Source organism: Tiliqua scincoides, chromosome 5 (assembly GCF_035046505.1).
Source record: "Tiliqua scincoides isolate rTilSci1 chromosome 5, rTilSci1.hap2, whole genome shotgun sequence".
In the NCBI taxonomy this organism is placed as follows: domain Eukaryota; kingdom Metazoa; phylum Chordata; class Lepidosauria; order Squamata; family Scincidae; genus Tiliqua; species Tiliqua scincoides.
Window position 1 is genome coordinate 121,724,306 of NC_089825.1, and position 17,933 is coordinate 121,742,238.

At 45.9% G+C, this 17,933-nt stretch overlaps 1 protein-coding gene across 1 annotated transcript; it reads left to right on the top strand.

Annotated features, from left to right (window-relative positions):
• Positions 1–2,127: 2,127 nt before the first annotated feature.
• Positions 2,128–13,458, top strand: UBE2S (ubiquitin conjugating enzyme E2 S). Its single transcript, XM_066628645.1, has 4 exons — positions 2,128–2,599; positions 9,783–9,930; positions 10,839–11,029; positions 13,129–13,458. Exons 1-4 carry the CDS (start codon positions 2,597–2,599, stop codon positions 13,417–13,419), a joined length of 633 nt encoding a protein of 210 aa, XP_066484742.1. The 5' UTR covers positions 2,128–2,596; the 3' UTR covers positions 13,420–13,458.
• The last annotated feature ends 4,475 nt before the right edge of the window (positions 13,459–17,933 follow it).

A 17,933-nucleotide genomic window follows, 5' to 3' on the forward strand; every position in this document is an offset into this window, starting at 1 on the left:
AGGACAGAGAACCATTTATTGATTTATTTTGCTCTGTAAAACCAGGGTGACCAGATGTCATAACTGCCAAAGAGAACAAGGCGCCCCTGAATGTAGGACATGCAAGAAAAAATGTAGGACATGACAAAATAAAACCTAAAAACTCTTGTATATTGATTTCATGTGGTTAATTTAAACACTATAGTACTTGTTAGTAAAACTATGTTACATAGAATTTATTATTTATGCGTGTGTGTATGTTTATGTGTGTGTGTATATATATATGTGTGCATGTATGTGTCTATATGTGTGTCTATATGTATATGCATGTATATGTCTATATATATATGTGTGTGTATATGTACATGTGTGTGTTTTTTATGTGCATGTATATATACAAGTGTGTGTGTATATGTACGTGTGTATGTGTGTGTGTGTGTGCGCGCATATGTATATGTCTGAAGCTGAAGCTTAAATATTGGTCATCTCATGAGAAGGGAGGACTCTTTAGAAAAGACCCTGATGCTGGGAAAAACTGAAGGCAAAAGGGGACGGTAGAGGATGGGATGGTTAGATACTGTCATCAAGGCCATGAACATGAATTTGGACACACTCTGGAAGTTAGTGGTAGACGGGGGGCCTGGTGTGCTGTGGTCCACAGGGTCACCAAGAGTTGGACACAACGACTGAACAACAACAATGTGTGTGTGTGTGTATATACACACATGTGTGGGTCTATATGGGTACAGGAAGCTCTGGGTAATAGCTTCATAGTCTATAAAAAACAATTCAATGTAAAATTTAAATAAATACATTAGAGATGGAAATTAAGATGAATGAATAAATGAATGAATTGGCTTAAATGTCCAGGATTTCTCCAAGCACTAACACAGCCTAAGAAATAAAGCACACACTTAAATGGACCCCCATTCCCCCACCCCACAAGCACAACTCTGGTTGTGTTTGGTCAACTGGGTCAGGGGATCAGAGGCTGGATGTGGGCCAGATAGAAGCTTGCTGCAGGCTGCATCTGGCACCCAGGGCCAGGGTTTGCAGACCCCTGGTCTATACCAATGTTTCTCAGACTGCGGGTTGGGACCCACTAGGTGGGTCACGAGCCCATTTCAGGTGGGTCCCCATTCGTTTCAATCTTTTATTTTCAGCATCCTCGACTTGATGCTGCCCTGGTCGGTGACTGCATCTGGGGATTGTGACAGGCCTGTGCTTCGAACAGGCTGCTCTGCAGTCAGTGGGGCTCACTCCTGGGGAAGTGTGGGGAGCATAGCAGCCCAGGATGGTGACAATGGTTCCTGCCTGATGACGTCACCCCTGCTCATGACATCACTGCCAGTGGGTCCTGAAAAGGCGCTCTTTCTGAAAAGTGGGTCCCAATGCTGAAGGACTGAGGACCTCCTAGTCTGTGCCTTTGAAAAGCTCAGTGCCTTCCCTTTATTTCAGCCTGGGAGGCGCTTCGTGCTGCAGCTCGTGCTCTGCGTGTGCTTCATACTGCAGCTCATGCCAGACTGGTTCTGAGCTAAGCAGGGCTCCTCAGGGCTCAGTCCCGCTGCAGCCAGCGGGGCTCGGTCCCAGGGAGGCGGAGGCGCAACCTTCCAGCCCAGCGCTTCGGCCGCTTGCAGCAGCCTCTGAGGGAACATTCTCATTCCCACAGCTCAGGGGTACTGAGGAGGGCGCCTCTCATTGGCTGCCGCGGCTGTCATTTTGCCAGTTCCGTCCCGCCCCCTTCCTATTCTAGGACTCTTCATTAGCCTAAACGTTTTTCATCAGCTCGGCTGTGATTAGAGGATTCTGCTGTCAGTCGGCTCAGCCGACCAATGAAAGACCTGCCCGCTTTCTTTGAATCAGGATGGCTCCCCGTCAGCCGCTTTGAAACGGCCAATTGGCTCCTTGCCCACGTCTTGTTCGCGCCCTCGAGCGGTCACGCTCAGCTCCTATTGGTGCAACGCCGCGTCAATCTCGTATTTTGAAATTAGGCTCCGCCCACTTTCCTTCCCGCAACCGTTAACAGATAAACAAACCTGACTTCCCTTTCAAACGCCGCTTCCCTCAAACGTTCATATTCAAATCCCTCCAATCAGGTTCTCCGGCGCCGCCCCTCCACTACGCCTCTCCGCATTGGCTGCCGGCCGTCGCGGACATTGGTTGTCAACGGCTCTCCGCAAGGAGAGGACCCGAGAAAGGAGGGGGGAGGCACGAACCCCCTCCGTTCTAACGGACCTGATTGGGCGGCCGGGGTTCGAAAGGGGCGTGGCCGGCCTTGGCCGAGGGGTATATAAGCGCTTGCTGGGCACCGGCCACCCTCATTAGGGTGAGGGTGGCGCGCTCGAGTTGCTGCCGTGGTGGGAGGTGGTCGGTGGGAGGGGGGACGCTGCTTCCCCCCCTCCCAAGTACATGAGGAAGGAGGAACTCCTCAGGCCCATTTGGCCTCTTCATAGTAAGGGGAGGCGCTGAAGAAGCCCACATTTGGAGGCCAAGGTCTGAGATTGGGGGTGGTCCTCTAGGTTGGGGGTACAGCGCCTCTAGGGGTGCATGTGTGCTCTCTCTCAAGGTTAGGGGTCAGTTTGTGGTACTCTACAGCCCTGCCTGCAGACCCAACACAATGGTGAGTGGTTCTTGGCTCTTGATGTCCATCTCCACCTGTCTGAATGTACCTGGGGGATCCCCAGGACTTGGAGGGGTTGGTGGGTTTGTAACTTCGCTACACACAGTGTTTCCCAAACTGTGGGTCTCAAACCCATTTTAGGTGGGTTCCCATTCATGTCAATATTTTATTTTTGATAGATTTGATGCTCCCATGGTATATGACTGCGTATGGGGAAATGCCACACATCTGTACTTTTAACAGGCTACTTGAAACATGTATGTACTTGAAACATTGATGGTCAATGGGACTTACTCCTGGGTACATGTGGGCAGGATTGTTAAAAATGTTCCTGCTTGATGATGTCACTTCCAGTTGTGACATCACTTCTGGGGGTCCTGACAGATTCTCATTCTAAAAAGTGGGTCCCAGTGCTAAACGTTTGAGAACCACTGCCCTACAGTATACTGAGTAAAGGGGCAAGGGGTGGATAACTTGGAGTTGTATGTGTGCATTTAAGTACAAAGATCTAGGGAACTTGCTTACTTGTGTGTGTACAGATGTACACACACAAGGTACAACTGTACCTTGAGAGCTGAGCAGTCCGACCCTAGGCATGTCTACTCAGAAGAAAGTCCCATTATTATCAATGGGTTGACTCCTAGGTAAGTATGGATAGGTTTGCAGCCTGTGTACACCTGTACATGTAAAACCCAGATAGGTGAGCATAGGGAGAAACCGTGGGCTGTCTGAGTCTGAAAATGGGTGTCAGATCTTAGGTTGGGATGTAGTGTCTAGTCTTAAGTTAGGGTAGGTGGGACCTGGGTCATGTGAAGGGATCTCCTTGTAAAAGGATGCAGTAAGTAACATGATCTAATTAGTAGAGTTTAGAACTAAGTAAGGCTCTCAAGGTACAGTTCCAGATCTCTCCTAGAGGCACAGAGATGTTTAGTCTATGTTGCATCCAAAAAAAACAACATGAGTTTTGGGCATCTCTCCTGTGTAGTAGGCTTATATGCTCTAGTGATGAATTGTGAAAAGTAGGTTGCTTAGGTAGGCCAAGGATGGAAGTATGCTGTTCTTTTTCAGGAGGATCCTTGAAATTGTCTAAGGGACCACTTTTTAAAATGTAGTGAAAAGCATGGAATGAGCATGTTGGAGCACTTAAAAATGGAGGAAGTCGGTATAAATTGGTCTTAAGTTGTGGCATAGGGAAAGAACCCCCCCACCCCCGATCCATTTTGAGTTGTGGAGAGGCCTTCATCTCCCTGAGCATTTGTTTAAACCTCAAAACTCATTTTGGGTTTTAATAAGGATACTAGAAAGCATAGCATGTGGTTTGGGAGGTGACTTTTTAAACCTCTGTCCCACCCACTACGTCCTTGCACTTGACACCATTTTACCCAGTGCCTCATGATTCCTTTGTTACAACTTTTACTTCTCTCTTTCTCACCCCCTTGATGTGATATGTCTTGTAAATGGTCCTCTATAAAATGTGTTTTATTGAGGCACTTTTTTCAAAGGTCAGATGCCTTGGGTGAGTGGATTCTTTATTGCTAACATAAGTAGCTGTTGGAGTAATGATTGTTGGCTTTTCTTAGCCCTGGTTTTCTACTTAGATGCTCATTACAAATTGCTTTGTTAGAAGTTTTTTTGTATCATCTGCATTTGAAAGTAAAAGTGTTTCCTATCGAAATTCCTCTGTCTGCTCTGTGTGCCTGCTACCCCAAAATTATCTCTGTTCTGGAGCAAAGTATTTTTCTTGGGCCTCTTGCTGCCATTATCCTTCCCATTTGAAGCAAAAAGACATCAATCTTTGCAAAGTTATATTGAATTCATATTATGTCTTGCTCTTAAAGACCATTATGGGGAAACTCATCAGTTAACTCATCTAAGAAAGATGCATTTTGGACTGCTTAATTCTGTCTCTGCCAGCTTTAATAATACCCCTGGTACAAGAATTTAGAACAATGTACTTATCTTTAGTGCAGTCTTGTGCAGATTTACTCATCGGTAAGTCACATTGTATTCAGTGAGCCTCATTCCTTAGTGGGTGTGTTCAGGATTGCAGCATTTAAAAAGTTTTTTTTTTTCATTTTTTCCCCTTCCTCAAAGCAAAGTCCTCCATTCTTGTAAACAGTTCCAGTCATTTGGTTTGTTGATATTGATGGAGACAGTTTATTATGAAATTTTTTTGTCAGTGTAGATTTTGGCTGCATGAAGTTGACCCATTTCAGTAACGTGGTGCTTTCAAGGAATGTAAAATCTGCTAACCTTTTAATGAAAATCTTTTGTCCTGCTTTGTTTCAGTTTAGGCCTCTGGCTTCCTTGAGTGCATGCACACTTCTCCTGTCTTCGAACCTTCCTCTCCAGTGCTGTCTTCGAACCTTGCTCTCCGTATTTAGACCTGCCCAATCTCTGACCTTTGCATGCTTTCGCATGTATTTAATTGTACACCCTCCTGGGACATGTCTTTGGCAAAGAGGGCAGGGATTTATGCATACTTGTGTAGCAGATGGCTTCTCCTACAGGCAGCAGTATGCTTGTGGGAAAAAGATGGGCTTCCATGATAACTTCATTTCCCAAACACGAAGGATGTATTTATTAGTTGTGTGTTAGCTCTTTGTTTGAGGATTGGGATTTGAGAAGAAATGGGGTGGGGTTCCTACTTTGTAAGGGATTCAGGATTAATGGCCTTTGTAAACTAACTGGTAATGTTTTGTGAAGAAAGCAGCACATGTTCCCTTTGGGAGATGTCGGTTAATTTCCTCCTTGACATGGGATCCTGTATCAGCTGGCTTTCAGGTGCATATGTGTTCTACCTAGACTTCTCCAAACAGATGGTAGAATGCATCGGAATCTTCTGATCAAAGCCTTGATCATTAACATGCAGGCATCTTGGCTGTTCTGCATTCTTACCAATGTTTGCTTTTAAGAGTGGTCATTGGAAGCAGTCCTGCCACTGTGGTGGTGGTGGGATTTGTATTTTGACCCCTGATTTAGTGAGTGCTGGAGAATCCCCAGAAAACAAAGGGAGAATTGGTCTGGGATACTTGTGTATCCCTTTGAACTTGGATTCCTTTGTGTGCATTATTGAGGAGCATTGGGTGATGTTTTATGTAATTTGACATGGTTACTGGAGATGAACAGGAGTACAGTAGTTTAACCAGGTTTGTAATTAGCTGTTTGCTCACCTACCAGAGGCGTGTAAGCATTGTCATGGAGGTCACTAGATAGGGAGGTTTCTCTGAGAAGCAAGTTGTTCTTCCCCTAGCTGAGTGGTTCATGACCTTTTTTGGGTCACAGACCTCTGAGCACAATGCACCCTGTCTCCAGAACAACTCCCAAACACCTACAAATGCTTTTCTTGTCTGCTCTGGTTCAAGGACCTCATGAAGCCCATCCCAGGACACCAGATTAAGAATCCCTGCCCTAGCTGTTGATGTTACACAATTAAAATATGTTATGGGCCAGATTGGCTACCTTTTTTCCCCCCTTGGCTAGCAACTTTTGTGACATGCACGCGCACCCTGGTTTAAATGTCTTTGCCTTACAGAAGTTGTTGGCTTTATGGTAACATCAGAGTAGAAGACTGATAAGGAAGGACAGCAAAGAGCCCTGTGGCACTTTTACTATGGGTACTTTTATTTATAATTGAATAAGCTTAAATAGGCTAGAGCCGTTGCAACTGCTTAAAGCTTCTAACAGAATGTGTTGGTCTTTCAGGTGCCGCAGGACTCTTGGTGCATTTTGTTGAGTTAAACTAGAATGGCTGCCTCTCTAGAAGATGTGGGAAGGAAGCTCCGGGGAGAAGCTATGCATGCCAAGAGCTAGGCCAGCTTGCTGCTTTTGACTTGTAGTTGGGCAGCCCTTTCAGCTTTCTGAGAGATTTGTGTGGGCAGCAAATAAAGCCCTGGAAGCTCAACATATTCCTTTCTATGGTTTGATTTTCACAGAATTGACCTGGTAATGGAGGTTGGAAATAGCAACGTCAGGCTGTTTGATTAAGGTTGCAGTTCATGGAAATGACAGCTAGTGGTAAAAATGCACACCCACCTTTCTCTTCCCTGTCAAAGGGAAAAGGTAAGGTGCCCTCTTCCTAAAGCTTTTGCAGTTGGATCTGCTGAAGGTCTAAAGAGCTTCCTCTGTGACAGTTGTTATGCTTACATGTCAACATTTGCTAATAATTCCTTCTGGTGAGCAACTGCAGGTATTCAAGGACTGGTAAATAGCCAGTGTAGATGGGGGCTGTTCAGATGTTACTTTGGCCTCCGGGTTATCCCTAGGGGGAAGTGTGGGGAGTAGGCCTCCCCCTTCTCCCCTCACGCTGAGGAGAATTGAACAGCTTAAACCAAGACTGCCTGTGTTTGTTTGAACATGAAATTTCCCCAGGCCCTGCAAGATGGAATCCTATCTAGGACAGACATGTTCAAATAAACATGGACTATCCTGGTTTGGGCCATTGACTTTGTGAATAGGAGAATAGGATGGAGGATGTTTGCAAGGCCTGCTCCGGTTGTCCTCCCAGGGTTTGCATGTGAAGGAAGGGTAGATATAGCATTTGAGCAGCTCCAGAAAGGAATCCTTCATTGGGTTTACTTTAATGTTCATGCATCTTTGCTTGTTCAGAAAATGCTGGGTTTTTCTAGGTTACTTTCTCGGTTGAGGTAAAACTGGTATAGAGAGAAGAGGGCAGAAACAGCCCAGCTCCTGCAGAATTCCTTTTGAATTGCTGTGTTTGGAGGCTGCACCACACCACCAGAAAACAAATTGCAGGCTTAGGTATGATAACTTAGTTATCTTAACATTAAAGAAAGGAAGGCCTCTTGCTACCTGCAGTTTTCATAGGTTGTTCTGTCGCCTATCTTTATGTATATCCTGTTTCAGAGGTCCAATTGGCTGCATCACTGCTATTTAGAATGGTGTGTAAACCTCACTTTGTGATATTTCCCATCTGTTTAGACGGTAGTCTTAATATGTTCTCATTTCCTGAATGTTAGTATGTATGTTGGTTTGGGAAGCGTGTATATTTTAAAGCCTAGGTTATTTAAATTTGGTGCTTTTGGACTCTGGGACCAAAGGACGGAAGCCTTAAAACTGGGAAACAAGAAGTTACTCTTAAGTGGGATGTTTCTTAATAGTTCTTGGCTTTTGGGTGTCAGATGAGGTGGTGAGTAAAGGTTGACGAGAGAAAATGCAGTTTGGAAATGGATGCCCATTTTTTTTCCGCTTGTGTGGCTTCAGGTGGCAGATTCTGAAAACCACCTTGCAGTATGTTAACTTCATGCAAGAAAGTATTTGGCTGGTTTCAAGCACCAGCCTGCAGGGGACATAATGTCTGTGCAAATCAGTTCCATTTTAATGGAACAGTAACTTTCTTGGGTCAAAACCAGGAAGTTGAGCACAAATATGGGGTTGCTGTGGCATACCCCCCAGGAATGTTCTGGAACACACCCTTTACATGAGGCAACTTGTTCTTTGTGCTCTGTGCTGTCTTGCCCTTTCCTGTCTCTTTGGGCCCAAATAATTTCAGTGACCTACACACCTGGGCAGTGGATGGGAATCCCATGTCACCTGTTGCTGAAGGATGTTGCCAGTTCAGGAAGGTCTGTTGGCCACCCTTCATGGAACTGTTCTGTTTTCAGAGCCTCTGCTGATGGCACATGGTTGAGGCTCCACCTTTCTTCAAGAGTGTTGTAAACTCCCAGAGTTTTGGGTGCTCAGAGTTCTTGATTCCTGAACCTTAGAGCCTCAAGAATCCCTGTTCGGTAGAACTGCCACCACCTTGTATGTGCCAGTGCCTCAGTCCAGGGACACTGAGACCCTCTAGTTGGCATCCTTCAGTCTCGGAAGACTATGATGTCAGGCTCTGAATGGTGATTCTGGAACAGAGTGTCCTCTCCAGTGCGCGAAGCCTGGGTAAAGTAGGTATGGAGGATAGGCTGTTACCCATGCAGCAAATCCCCCCTCTCCGCGTCGCTGAAATTGTCCAATGGAAAGGCAGAGGCCAATACGGTTGGTTCCAGCGGCGTCGCAGGAGTTGCCAGAACATGACTGTGTTCAGCCATGAACTGCCTCAGGGACTCCGGCTCCGGATTTTGCCTCGAGGTTGACTCCTGAAGCCTTTTCCATAACTGGATGTAGCCACAAGGCAGTGGAGGTTTGGGATCAGAGTTTTCCTTCTCTCAGATGAGCTGCCTTCCCAGTTGCCAGAACGTGACTGTGTTCAGCCATGAACTGCCTCAGGGACTCCGGCTCGGGATTTTGCCTCGAGGTTGACTCCTGAAGCCTTTTCCATAACTGGATGTAGCCACAAGGCAGTGGAGGTTTGCGATCAGAGTTTTCCTTCTCTCAGATGAGCTGCCTTCCCAGGCTGACGAGTCCCATCTACCCGGTGGCTGTTTAGTCGCCTCTTACGACAAGTACAGCCAAACTGAGGGCCTATTCTTATCCCCAGCCCCCAGGATGAGACCCTCTAGGCTTAACTATATCCCTTATAGGCACTGAGCACTTTCTTTACTTAAAGTCTCAGTCCTCAAGTTACTAGTCCACAATGAGGATTTAGTAGCTTGCTGAACAGCTAGGCAGGATTCTGAACCTTTGTCCCCAACAGACAATGAACCAACATGGTAAAAAGATTTTTACTTTATTAAGTACATAGGGTTAAAAAAGTTACAAAAGGCAGCAAATGCTAGAGGCATAACTTCTAGGAAACATATCAGCATAAAACAACAAAGCTAACTGGCTAACTATTATTCTCTAAATCTCACCTGGGCCAGCTTCTTTTGTAGATCCTCAGGCCAGTTACCTATAAGGCCACATGGTCCTGGCGGGGCAGGATGGGCACCCGCCACCTATCTCACCAAGAGACAAAGACCAAAGACCCTGTCCTCCAGAAGTGGGGCTGGATGCTAGCCCTCTCAGCTCTTCCCTCCCCCCTGGAGATCTACAGCTGCATTCCATCCTTGATGGGCGTCTTTCTGGCTGCCTAGGTGCTACATTATCACCTTCCATTGAATTGTAAATTACTAGCAACTAGGAACTGCAAGCCACTTCTGTGTTACTGTTTTAGCTTGGTTCAGGCTTTACATGTTACTAGGCCTAAACTGTACATATTCATGACAAAGAGCAACAGTGCAGGTTCTTGATGGATCAAGGCAGGTGTCAGCTAAACCCATCTTTTACCTCCATCTTTCTCCACCAGAATTCCAATGTTGAAAACCTGCCTCCCCATGTAATCCGGCTGGTGTACAAGGAAGTCTCTACCCTGACATCAGATCCTCCAGAAGGCATCAAGGTGTTCCCCAATGAGGAGGATATCACAGATGTACAGGTTACCATCGAAGGACCTGGTAAGAAGGGGTGCATGAGGCTTTCTTTCTGAGACCTAAGAACATAAGGAACAGCCCCACTGGATCAGGTGATAGACCCATCTAGTCCAGCTGCCTGTATCTCACAGTGGCCCACCAAATGCCTCAGGGAGCACACAAGACAAGAGACCTGCACCCTGGTGCCCTCCCTTGCATCTGGCATCCTGGTCTGCATGTGCAGAGGATTAACTGGAATTGAGGTGTTAGGCTGGCTTGTAGTATGTTATTTGGCAGGTGGGGATCACCTTATCTTTTAAATGTTCCTTTAATGATATTAAAACCACCACCACCCAAAAATGGAGTACTAGCACAGTAGGGAGAAGACTGAATCTTTCTCCCTGCTGTAGTAGTTTTTTTTTTTTCCTCCCTTGTATGGAGGCTTTGCATTTCCCTTTGGGTAGAATTAGGAAAAAATCATCTGAACTGGTATAGCCCTCTCTAATACTTTGGGATTCTAATCTCATGCTGCATGTATAGACCGGGGAGGGGTGGAATGCCAACGGAACCAGAGGTTTCTTTCTGCAGTGGCTGCTCCTGCTTGTGGGTTAGTGAGAAAAATGGGCACATCAAAGCTGGCTTTGTATCAGCAGTCATAGATAAGTGCCTTGGGGGATAGGGGTGTTGTGGTGGGGCCAGGGCCTGGATGGGGCTGTACACTGCAGAGGGCACAAGTCTAGCTTACAACCTGGGTGTGCTGGCGGAGATGGCTCCTTTAATGTAGGTGGGTAAAAGGAAGTACATTCATCACAAGTCTAAAATCAAAAATTAAATTGGAGATTGGGGATCCTGATCTGTGGCTCACACATTTGCTTTCTCTGTGTGGAGTCAAAGGAATGGAGTGTTCCATGCTGCATGAGTACTGAACCCCCCCCTTCCTCTCCTTGCTGTAGAGGGCACCCCATACTCTGGAGGCCTCTTCCGCATGAAACTGATCCTCGGCAAAGACTTCCCAGCCAGCCCGCCAAAAGGCTACTTTCTGACCAAAATCTTCCACCCCAATGTGGGTGCCAATGGTGAGATCTGCGTCAACGTTCTCAAGAAGGACTGGAAAGCAGAATTGGGCATTCGGCATGTACTGTTGGTGAGTGGTGGTTTAATAGACATGAACAGCCAGAATGGTGTGTGCTTGGGAGGCCCAGCTTTGGTTGTCACATGCCACTGGCATGATCCTACAGCTCACTCCAGCATAGAGCTGTGTATTATTTCTTCCAAAACACTCAAGGTGGCTCACATTTCAAAATGCAAAATATAAAAGACCAAACAATAAAATAGCAGCTTTATCTCAGGCTGTTGGTGGTTTCTTCAACAGCTGACCTGGGCTTATTTTTTTTAGGGCACCTTTTAAGTTGAGACTATCCTGTTGTAATTATTTCAGACTCTTGGTGGTCTCGTTAACATCTGATGGCATAAGCTTCCTAGCCTGGGCTTCTCTCCTGCCTCCCCCTCCCCCATGCTGGTTTAAGGCATATCCTGGAAAGATTAAAGTGGGGTTGCCCCAGCTTGGACTGTCAGGCCGATGGTGGTCTGTTCAGCAGCTGAAATCTACCTACACAAGCCTATGAGATGAATAACTTGCCTAAAGTCACCCAGTAAATGCTTGGTAGCTGAAATGTGACATGTGGAAAATCAAGCCCCCAACTTGTGGCAGGGGATTTTTTAAATATTAGTATTAAATACTGGTGTTCTGAGTGCTTAGTTGATCGGATGCTGTATTCTGAAGCCACCAGAGTTTCCATGTAGTTCAAGGTTACCCCATAGGCAGGTTTATCAAAAATGTTTTGAAAACAAAATTTTAAGCAGACCTCAGACACCACCTTGGAACCAGGACAAAAGAGTGCATGTGATCAAAGTTTCACTAGACTGAAATATTTGGAACAGTGAGAGTTAATATCATGCCTAAAACTGACTGAATGGGCATCTTGGTGGCTCATCTCCTAACATGAACTAGACGTGGAACATGATGCTGAGATGGCGCAAACAGTTGGAGAGCAGGAGAATAAGATCACATTGGCAAGAGAGCTTGGTGCAGAAGCACGTTGAATGGTATCGTAACTGGTTCATTGGCACGTAGATTCATCTACAGTTTTCTGGTAGGCCTTGGTAAAAAGCAATGAAAAAGAAAAAAAATTTTCCTCTAGTTAAAAAACTAAATTGTCCAGTTTTTTTGCACTTCAGTATCTCGCAAATACTGACATATTTGGTATGTGTTCAAATGTGACTGATAGTTGATGATTTGCCATTTAAACAAACAATACTTTAATTATTGGCACTAGAACTGCAACTGATTGGTTAGGTTAATCAATTAAACATTTTTATTATCTAAAAGGGGGTCTTGAGTATCAAACAGCAATGGCAAAAAGACAAATGCAATCATTTGTGAGAGTTCTGGATGAGAAGCACCACCTTCCCTCTCTCTGGGGAGGAAATGCCCCTCTTAAGCTGATGTCCGCTGCAACACAAAGGTGTCACTGTGCTGCTTGCTTCAGAATGAAATATTTGATAGTTTAATCTACTAAAACTCATGATTGCGTTAATCAAGTGCTTGCGCCAACTGTGCATTAACTGCAGAGAGAAGGTGAAGCATTGGCTCTCCTCTCTCTTTTTTGAAAAAGATTGCAATCCCATCTTTTAATCAGATGATTTTCAAGGTAGCCTACAACACCATAAAGTGCTGCAAGAAAGCAGCCCTTAGTCCTCCAACTAGTGGCAGAGGTCAGGGTGACCTTCCTTTTCACTTCAGCAGGCAGTTGGAGCAAAGTTCTTTACGGCAGGAAGTGAGCTCCCTGCAGTTGCTTCTTCTCTGGCTGATGGCTGGGGCCAGGCTGGTCTCACTTTGCTATGATGCCGTTTTGTTCTTGGACAGAGAGGTGCAACCAATGTGCCTGGTAAGTTGCTCAGCTCAGAGCCAATCTCTGTGTGGTTGGCGCTTGACTGACCCAGAAATTGGTGACAATGTCATTGCTGAACAGTGGAAGACGTTGCCATGCCATCACACAGAACCTGAAGCCCTTTCAGCCCTGTCAGGCCCTTTGGGAGGAAATATTGGGTACAGCCTCCCTGGCCCTTCATCTGCTGTCCAGTATGTCCTTCCCCCTCACTTGTAGCATATTGTTTGATTTTTTTTTCTCCCTCCCCCAGCAACCCACAGTTCTAATTTTTGCATGGTTATTCCTTCTGCAGACCATCAAGTGCTTGCTGATCCATCCAAATCCAGAATCGGCCCTGAACGAGGAAGCAGGGCGCCTCCTGCTGGAGAACTATGAGGAGTATGCCTCTCGGGCCCGCCTCTTGACAGAGATCCATGCCCAGCCATCGTCCAGCCTGCGCACCAAGGACCCCGCTGAGCCTTGCTCCTCCTCGGCCAGTGCCTCTGGAGAGGGCCCCATGGCCAAGAAACACGCAGGTGATAGGGACAAGAAACTGGCCTCCAAGAAGAAAACCGACAAGAAGCGAGCTCTCCGGCGGCTTTAGGGGACCGAGGGGGGTGGGTGGGTGGGGGTCCAGCACATGGGGTGCGTGGTGGGCATTTGGGGTTTCACATTACATTTTCCATATCTCCTCTCTTCCTCTCCCACCTTCACTTGGAGGCTGCAGTCCAACTCTGTCTCACCTTTGTTAGATTTTTCTTTTCAACCTTTAAGTTATTTAAATTATAAAAGCAGAAAAATCTATTAAATGCCTTTTTTATAAGGGAGGCTCTTAATGTATGTTCATGCCATCATGTATCTGTGATGGGGCCCATCTTGAGAATACTGTCAAGAAGTGGCTGAACTAAGAGGACTGGGTCAGGGAGTGGAAGTGCATCTTCTCTCTGAAGAAGGGTTTAATGAGGTTGCTGCTTTTTGGTTTAGGATAAGGGATGTTGAAGAGTGGGACTCCATAGAGGGTTGCAGAATTGTGAAGAGAGCTTCTTCATTAGAACTCAGGGGTCATTCAGTGAAATTGGTCAGTATGAAACACAAAATGTCTTTTACACAATGTATAATGTTTGCCACAAGCTTACGGTGATGGACACTAGCTTGAAATTTTTGAAAAGCTTAGGCAGAGCCATAAAGGAGGAGATCTTACAGTGTGTATCAGCCATGCAGGTTCAGTGAGGTCCTGCATGTTCCAAGTTGATCAGACAGATGGGCTGGCCATCAGTTTCATGCCCTTCTTGGAGTCTTCTCTGAGCATTTGACTAGCTGTTGTTGGAGATGTTTGTTCTGATCCAGCAAGATGTCCTTGAGGCTTCCAGTAGAACAGGCTGACCCTGCTCTGTGTCCCAGATGATACTCGATTCATTCTACATGCTGGTGTGATTTGCCTTTTTGGTGAGTCAAGGAAAAAGGGGTCCTTGTTACCTCCATACATAATGAAGTTTTTAAGATGGGAAGTATGGGGATCTGGGGTGTGAGTAGTGTGCTAGCAGTTTCACACATTTGGTTGAGTGATCTTGCAATTACATATATTTTAAATGATGAACGTAATGTGTGAACTTGCCCTCCTCCATCTATGCACACATGTATATATATTTTTGTAATAAAAATTCAGAGGCAGCTTAGAACAGTATGAAACTCTGTTCTGTCCTCCTTATCCGGTTTTGCAGCTTGCACAGAATCATGTTGATCACACCACCAGCAGTGCAGTGTTGGAGGCTCACAAAGGGTTTATTAAGCAGGACATACTATGTAGCCTCTGGTATGTGGCAGCCTTGGGGTTGGGAGGTTGAAAGGCCCAGTAGCAGTGTATCCACAATTCCTAATGGACTGCACCACATCTGTACATTGTCTCTCACACACCCGTGTTTCTAGGGTTGGTGTCGTCCAGTTGAGTGCTTAAGTCAAGCCCAGTTCCATGAGGAAAAAAGTCTTTGTTCTGGATTTGCACATGGATGAAGTGTTCATCCTGAGTGCGTCATCACAAACCTTATGTCTGAATCTTTGTACCTCATCTTAGGCCTGTAGCACTATGAGGTGGTGGCCAAAGCCACTTGGAGAAGTAGTTTCCTATTCTACAAATTTAGGCTGACTTCTCACATTTATCCTGGTTGCAAGCATCTCCAGCCTTGGGCGTAAGACAAGATTTTCTACCTAAAAATGAATTAAGCATAGAAGGTTGTATGACTAATTGATTGTTCTACTTCCTTTGTGTAAACTCTCGATTTGAACATCTAGGGTGCCTTTAGGAAAAAATATCTAATCTTGCCAATCTAGTGTTAAAGGTTGAAAACCAGTCTGTAGGCCGATAACCAGTCTGACCACATAATGGGGAGAGATGGTTATTCTGACCAGCTTATTCGTTGGACTAGTGAAATGCTAGGACCAGTTTATGCAGGTACAGGGGCAGCACTGTGCTTCATGCTCATCGTGAAGGAAGATAGCAGCAAAGAGAGGCTAAAACCTTTGGGGCTTTGAAGAACATTATTTGGTGTGGGAATGACAATGTGATGGAGGTTTGTAAGATTGTACATGGTATGGAGTGGGTGAATTAGTTTTTTGTTTCCCCTGCAGTACTTGGAACTTGGCCATCCTATGAAATTAATGGTCAGCAGGATTAGAACGGACCAGCAGGTGCCAAACCCCAGCCCACTGGCCAAATCCGACACATACCCCTGGGTGACAGGAGCTTACCATTCCACCTAGAGGCCTTCCTATCCCACCACAGATCACCCCCCAACCTGTGCACTCTGTGGTGGGTCAGGTAGGCCCCCAGTTGGGGTGGTAAACTCCGTCCGCACCAGGGATACTTTTACTGGTGCACAGCGGTCTCCACTTTGGAGACAGCTGAAACAGACCAAAAGTACCTTCACAAAATGCATACTGAATTCTTCAATTCCCTGCTGTAAGATGGTGGCAGCGGCTGCTGGCTTTGATGGCATTGAATGAACCCACAAAGGAGAGAGGTATGTCAGGGGCTTCTGGTCACAATGGACTCCATGTGCAAAGGCAGTGAGCCTTTGAATGTGAAGGGATACCAGTTGCTGGGATGGAGGCAACAGCCAGGGAGGGCTTTTGCCTTGATCTCATGCTGGTGGTCTTTGGTTCCTCTGATGCACCACTGTGGGACCTTGAACTAGATGGAAATCTGCTCTGAGCCAGGAGGCCTGCTCTTCTAGCCAAGTGCCCCTCAAATATGGTGTATAGTTCTACTGAGCATTGCTGCCCTAGCGGTGCAAGCTCTTGACATTAGGAAAAGTCTCTTTAAATAACATCTGCCTAATGTTTGGATTTATGTGGGCCTGATAGGGAGAGAGGGAGGTTGGATGGATGATGACAGTGTTAAGAATGGCAAAACCCAATGCACCACAAATTCATTTCTTTGTCCAAGTACAGAAGAGAGGTGGCAAAGAGCACAGTAGCTGCTTCCTCAGCAGCCCTTGGGCAAGGTTGGCTGCAGCGTCGTTTAAAGTCTGTTCGCTTGGTCCAACTCTAACATGAACAATGGGATCATGGCTTGGGCCTAGCCTTGGTTGTCTCTAGTCCCTGGCCCAGTGGTAAAGCACATGCTTTGCATGCAGAAGCTCCCAGGTTCAGTCCCTGGCAGCAAGCATCTCCAGGGTACAGTTGGGAAAAATTCCTAACAGGTTTGCGAAAGCTGCTGTCCATCAGGGTTAAACAGATAACTAAATGGATCAGTGGTTTGGCTCTGTGTAATATGCCTTCATATTCAACTAAATCTAACTTTGGTGGCAGAGATGCCAAGCGGCTTCGGTCTTGCCGAATTCTAAATTATGGGCATCATTGTTCTCAACTCCCTGTAACAGTTGCCTCCCATTCCTTTTTGAGAAAGCTGCAAATCAAGACTTGTCATATTCTCTTCCTTCCCTGCCACAATCTTTCAAGACTTTAAGCTTAGACCCATAACTTTTCTGTTCTTGGACTTGGCCCTGGGCTGTGAGGAGTCAAGTGTTTCTGACTGTGTGTGGAGTGGCTTCTACCAAGAGTTGTGAGAGCAGGGGAAAAGGCTTCCTCCTGCTTCAAGGCACAATACAGGCTTGCTATAATTGCACAATTCGGCCACTAGGCGGCACTGTATCACCATATTCAAAGCACAAGCTGGTCTGAGTGGGCGTGCTTTCCACTTTACCAAGCTTCTGTTTTTGTCTGATAGATCTGTGAATTTGTGATTTAGTGATGAATTTATTTACAGATGATTGCAGCCATGAGTGGATATGTGCAGGGGTGTATGTATTGGCTGTGGCAGTTGTAGGGCATGATAAAAGAGCTGGGGGGCTCAGCCCCATCAACCTTATTCATAGTGTCCCAGCTGATTATCACAAGCTACTTACAACCATATTTACAGCATCCTTTTTCCACACGGGGATTAAGCAGGATCAGTGGTAACTGGCTTGGGGTTAAAACGCCATGCAACAAGAGGGACAGGGAGGGATTATATAACCTTCCTCTTCTTTCCCTGTGCAATCCTCCTAGTCATATGTTGAAGCAAAGCTTCTGGAGGGCCAAAAGGGAGTTAAAGACAAGACTGGAAAGGAAGGACATGCAGCACTCCTGGTTTGTTAGGCCAAGATTGCTGTCTTAGTTATGGTCATGTAAACAATAGAAATAAGGCAGAAATTCAGCAGGTAGAGCCTACACAAGGACAATGAAGATGCAGTTATTCAAGACCCAGATGCTTGCTAACTTGCAGGTGAGCAAGAATGTATTAGGCAGATGAAGCTCTTTCCACTGATTACCTCCCTGCTAAAAAAAGTTACTCCTTAGGTTTCTGTGTATGTGCTGTTGCTGTTAAAGGTACAACTACAGTGTTAGATTAAAATTAAACACAGGTTGCAATCTCTGTATGGTTACCTGGGTGTTAGCCCCATTGAACATAGTGGGACTTGTGTCTGAGTAGACATGCATAAGATGGAACTGACAATCTGGCAATCTTAAGGAACTTCAGAAACCAGGACTCCTGTGTAGGGTTATGTGGATTGTGAGTGAAAATTCAGACTTGTATATGGGAGTCTTCTGAGTTAAATCTTGAGAATTGGAAGCCAGGAT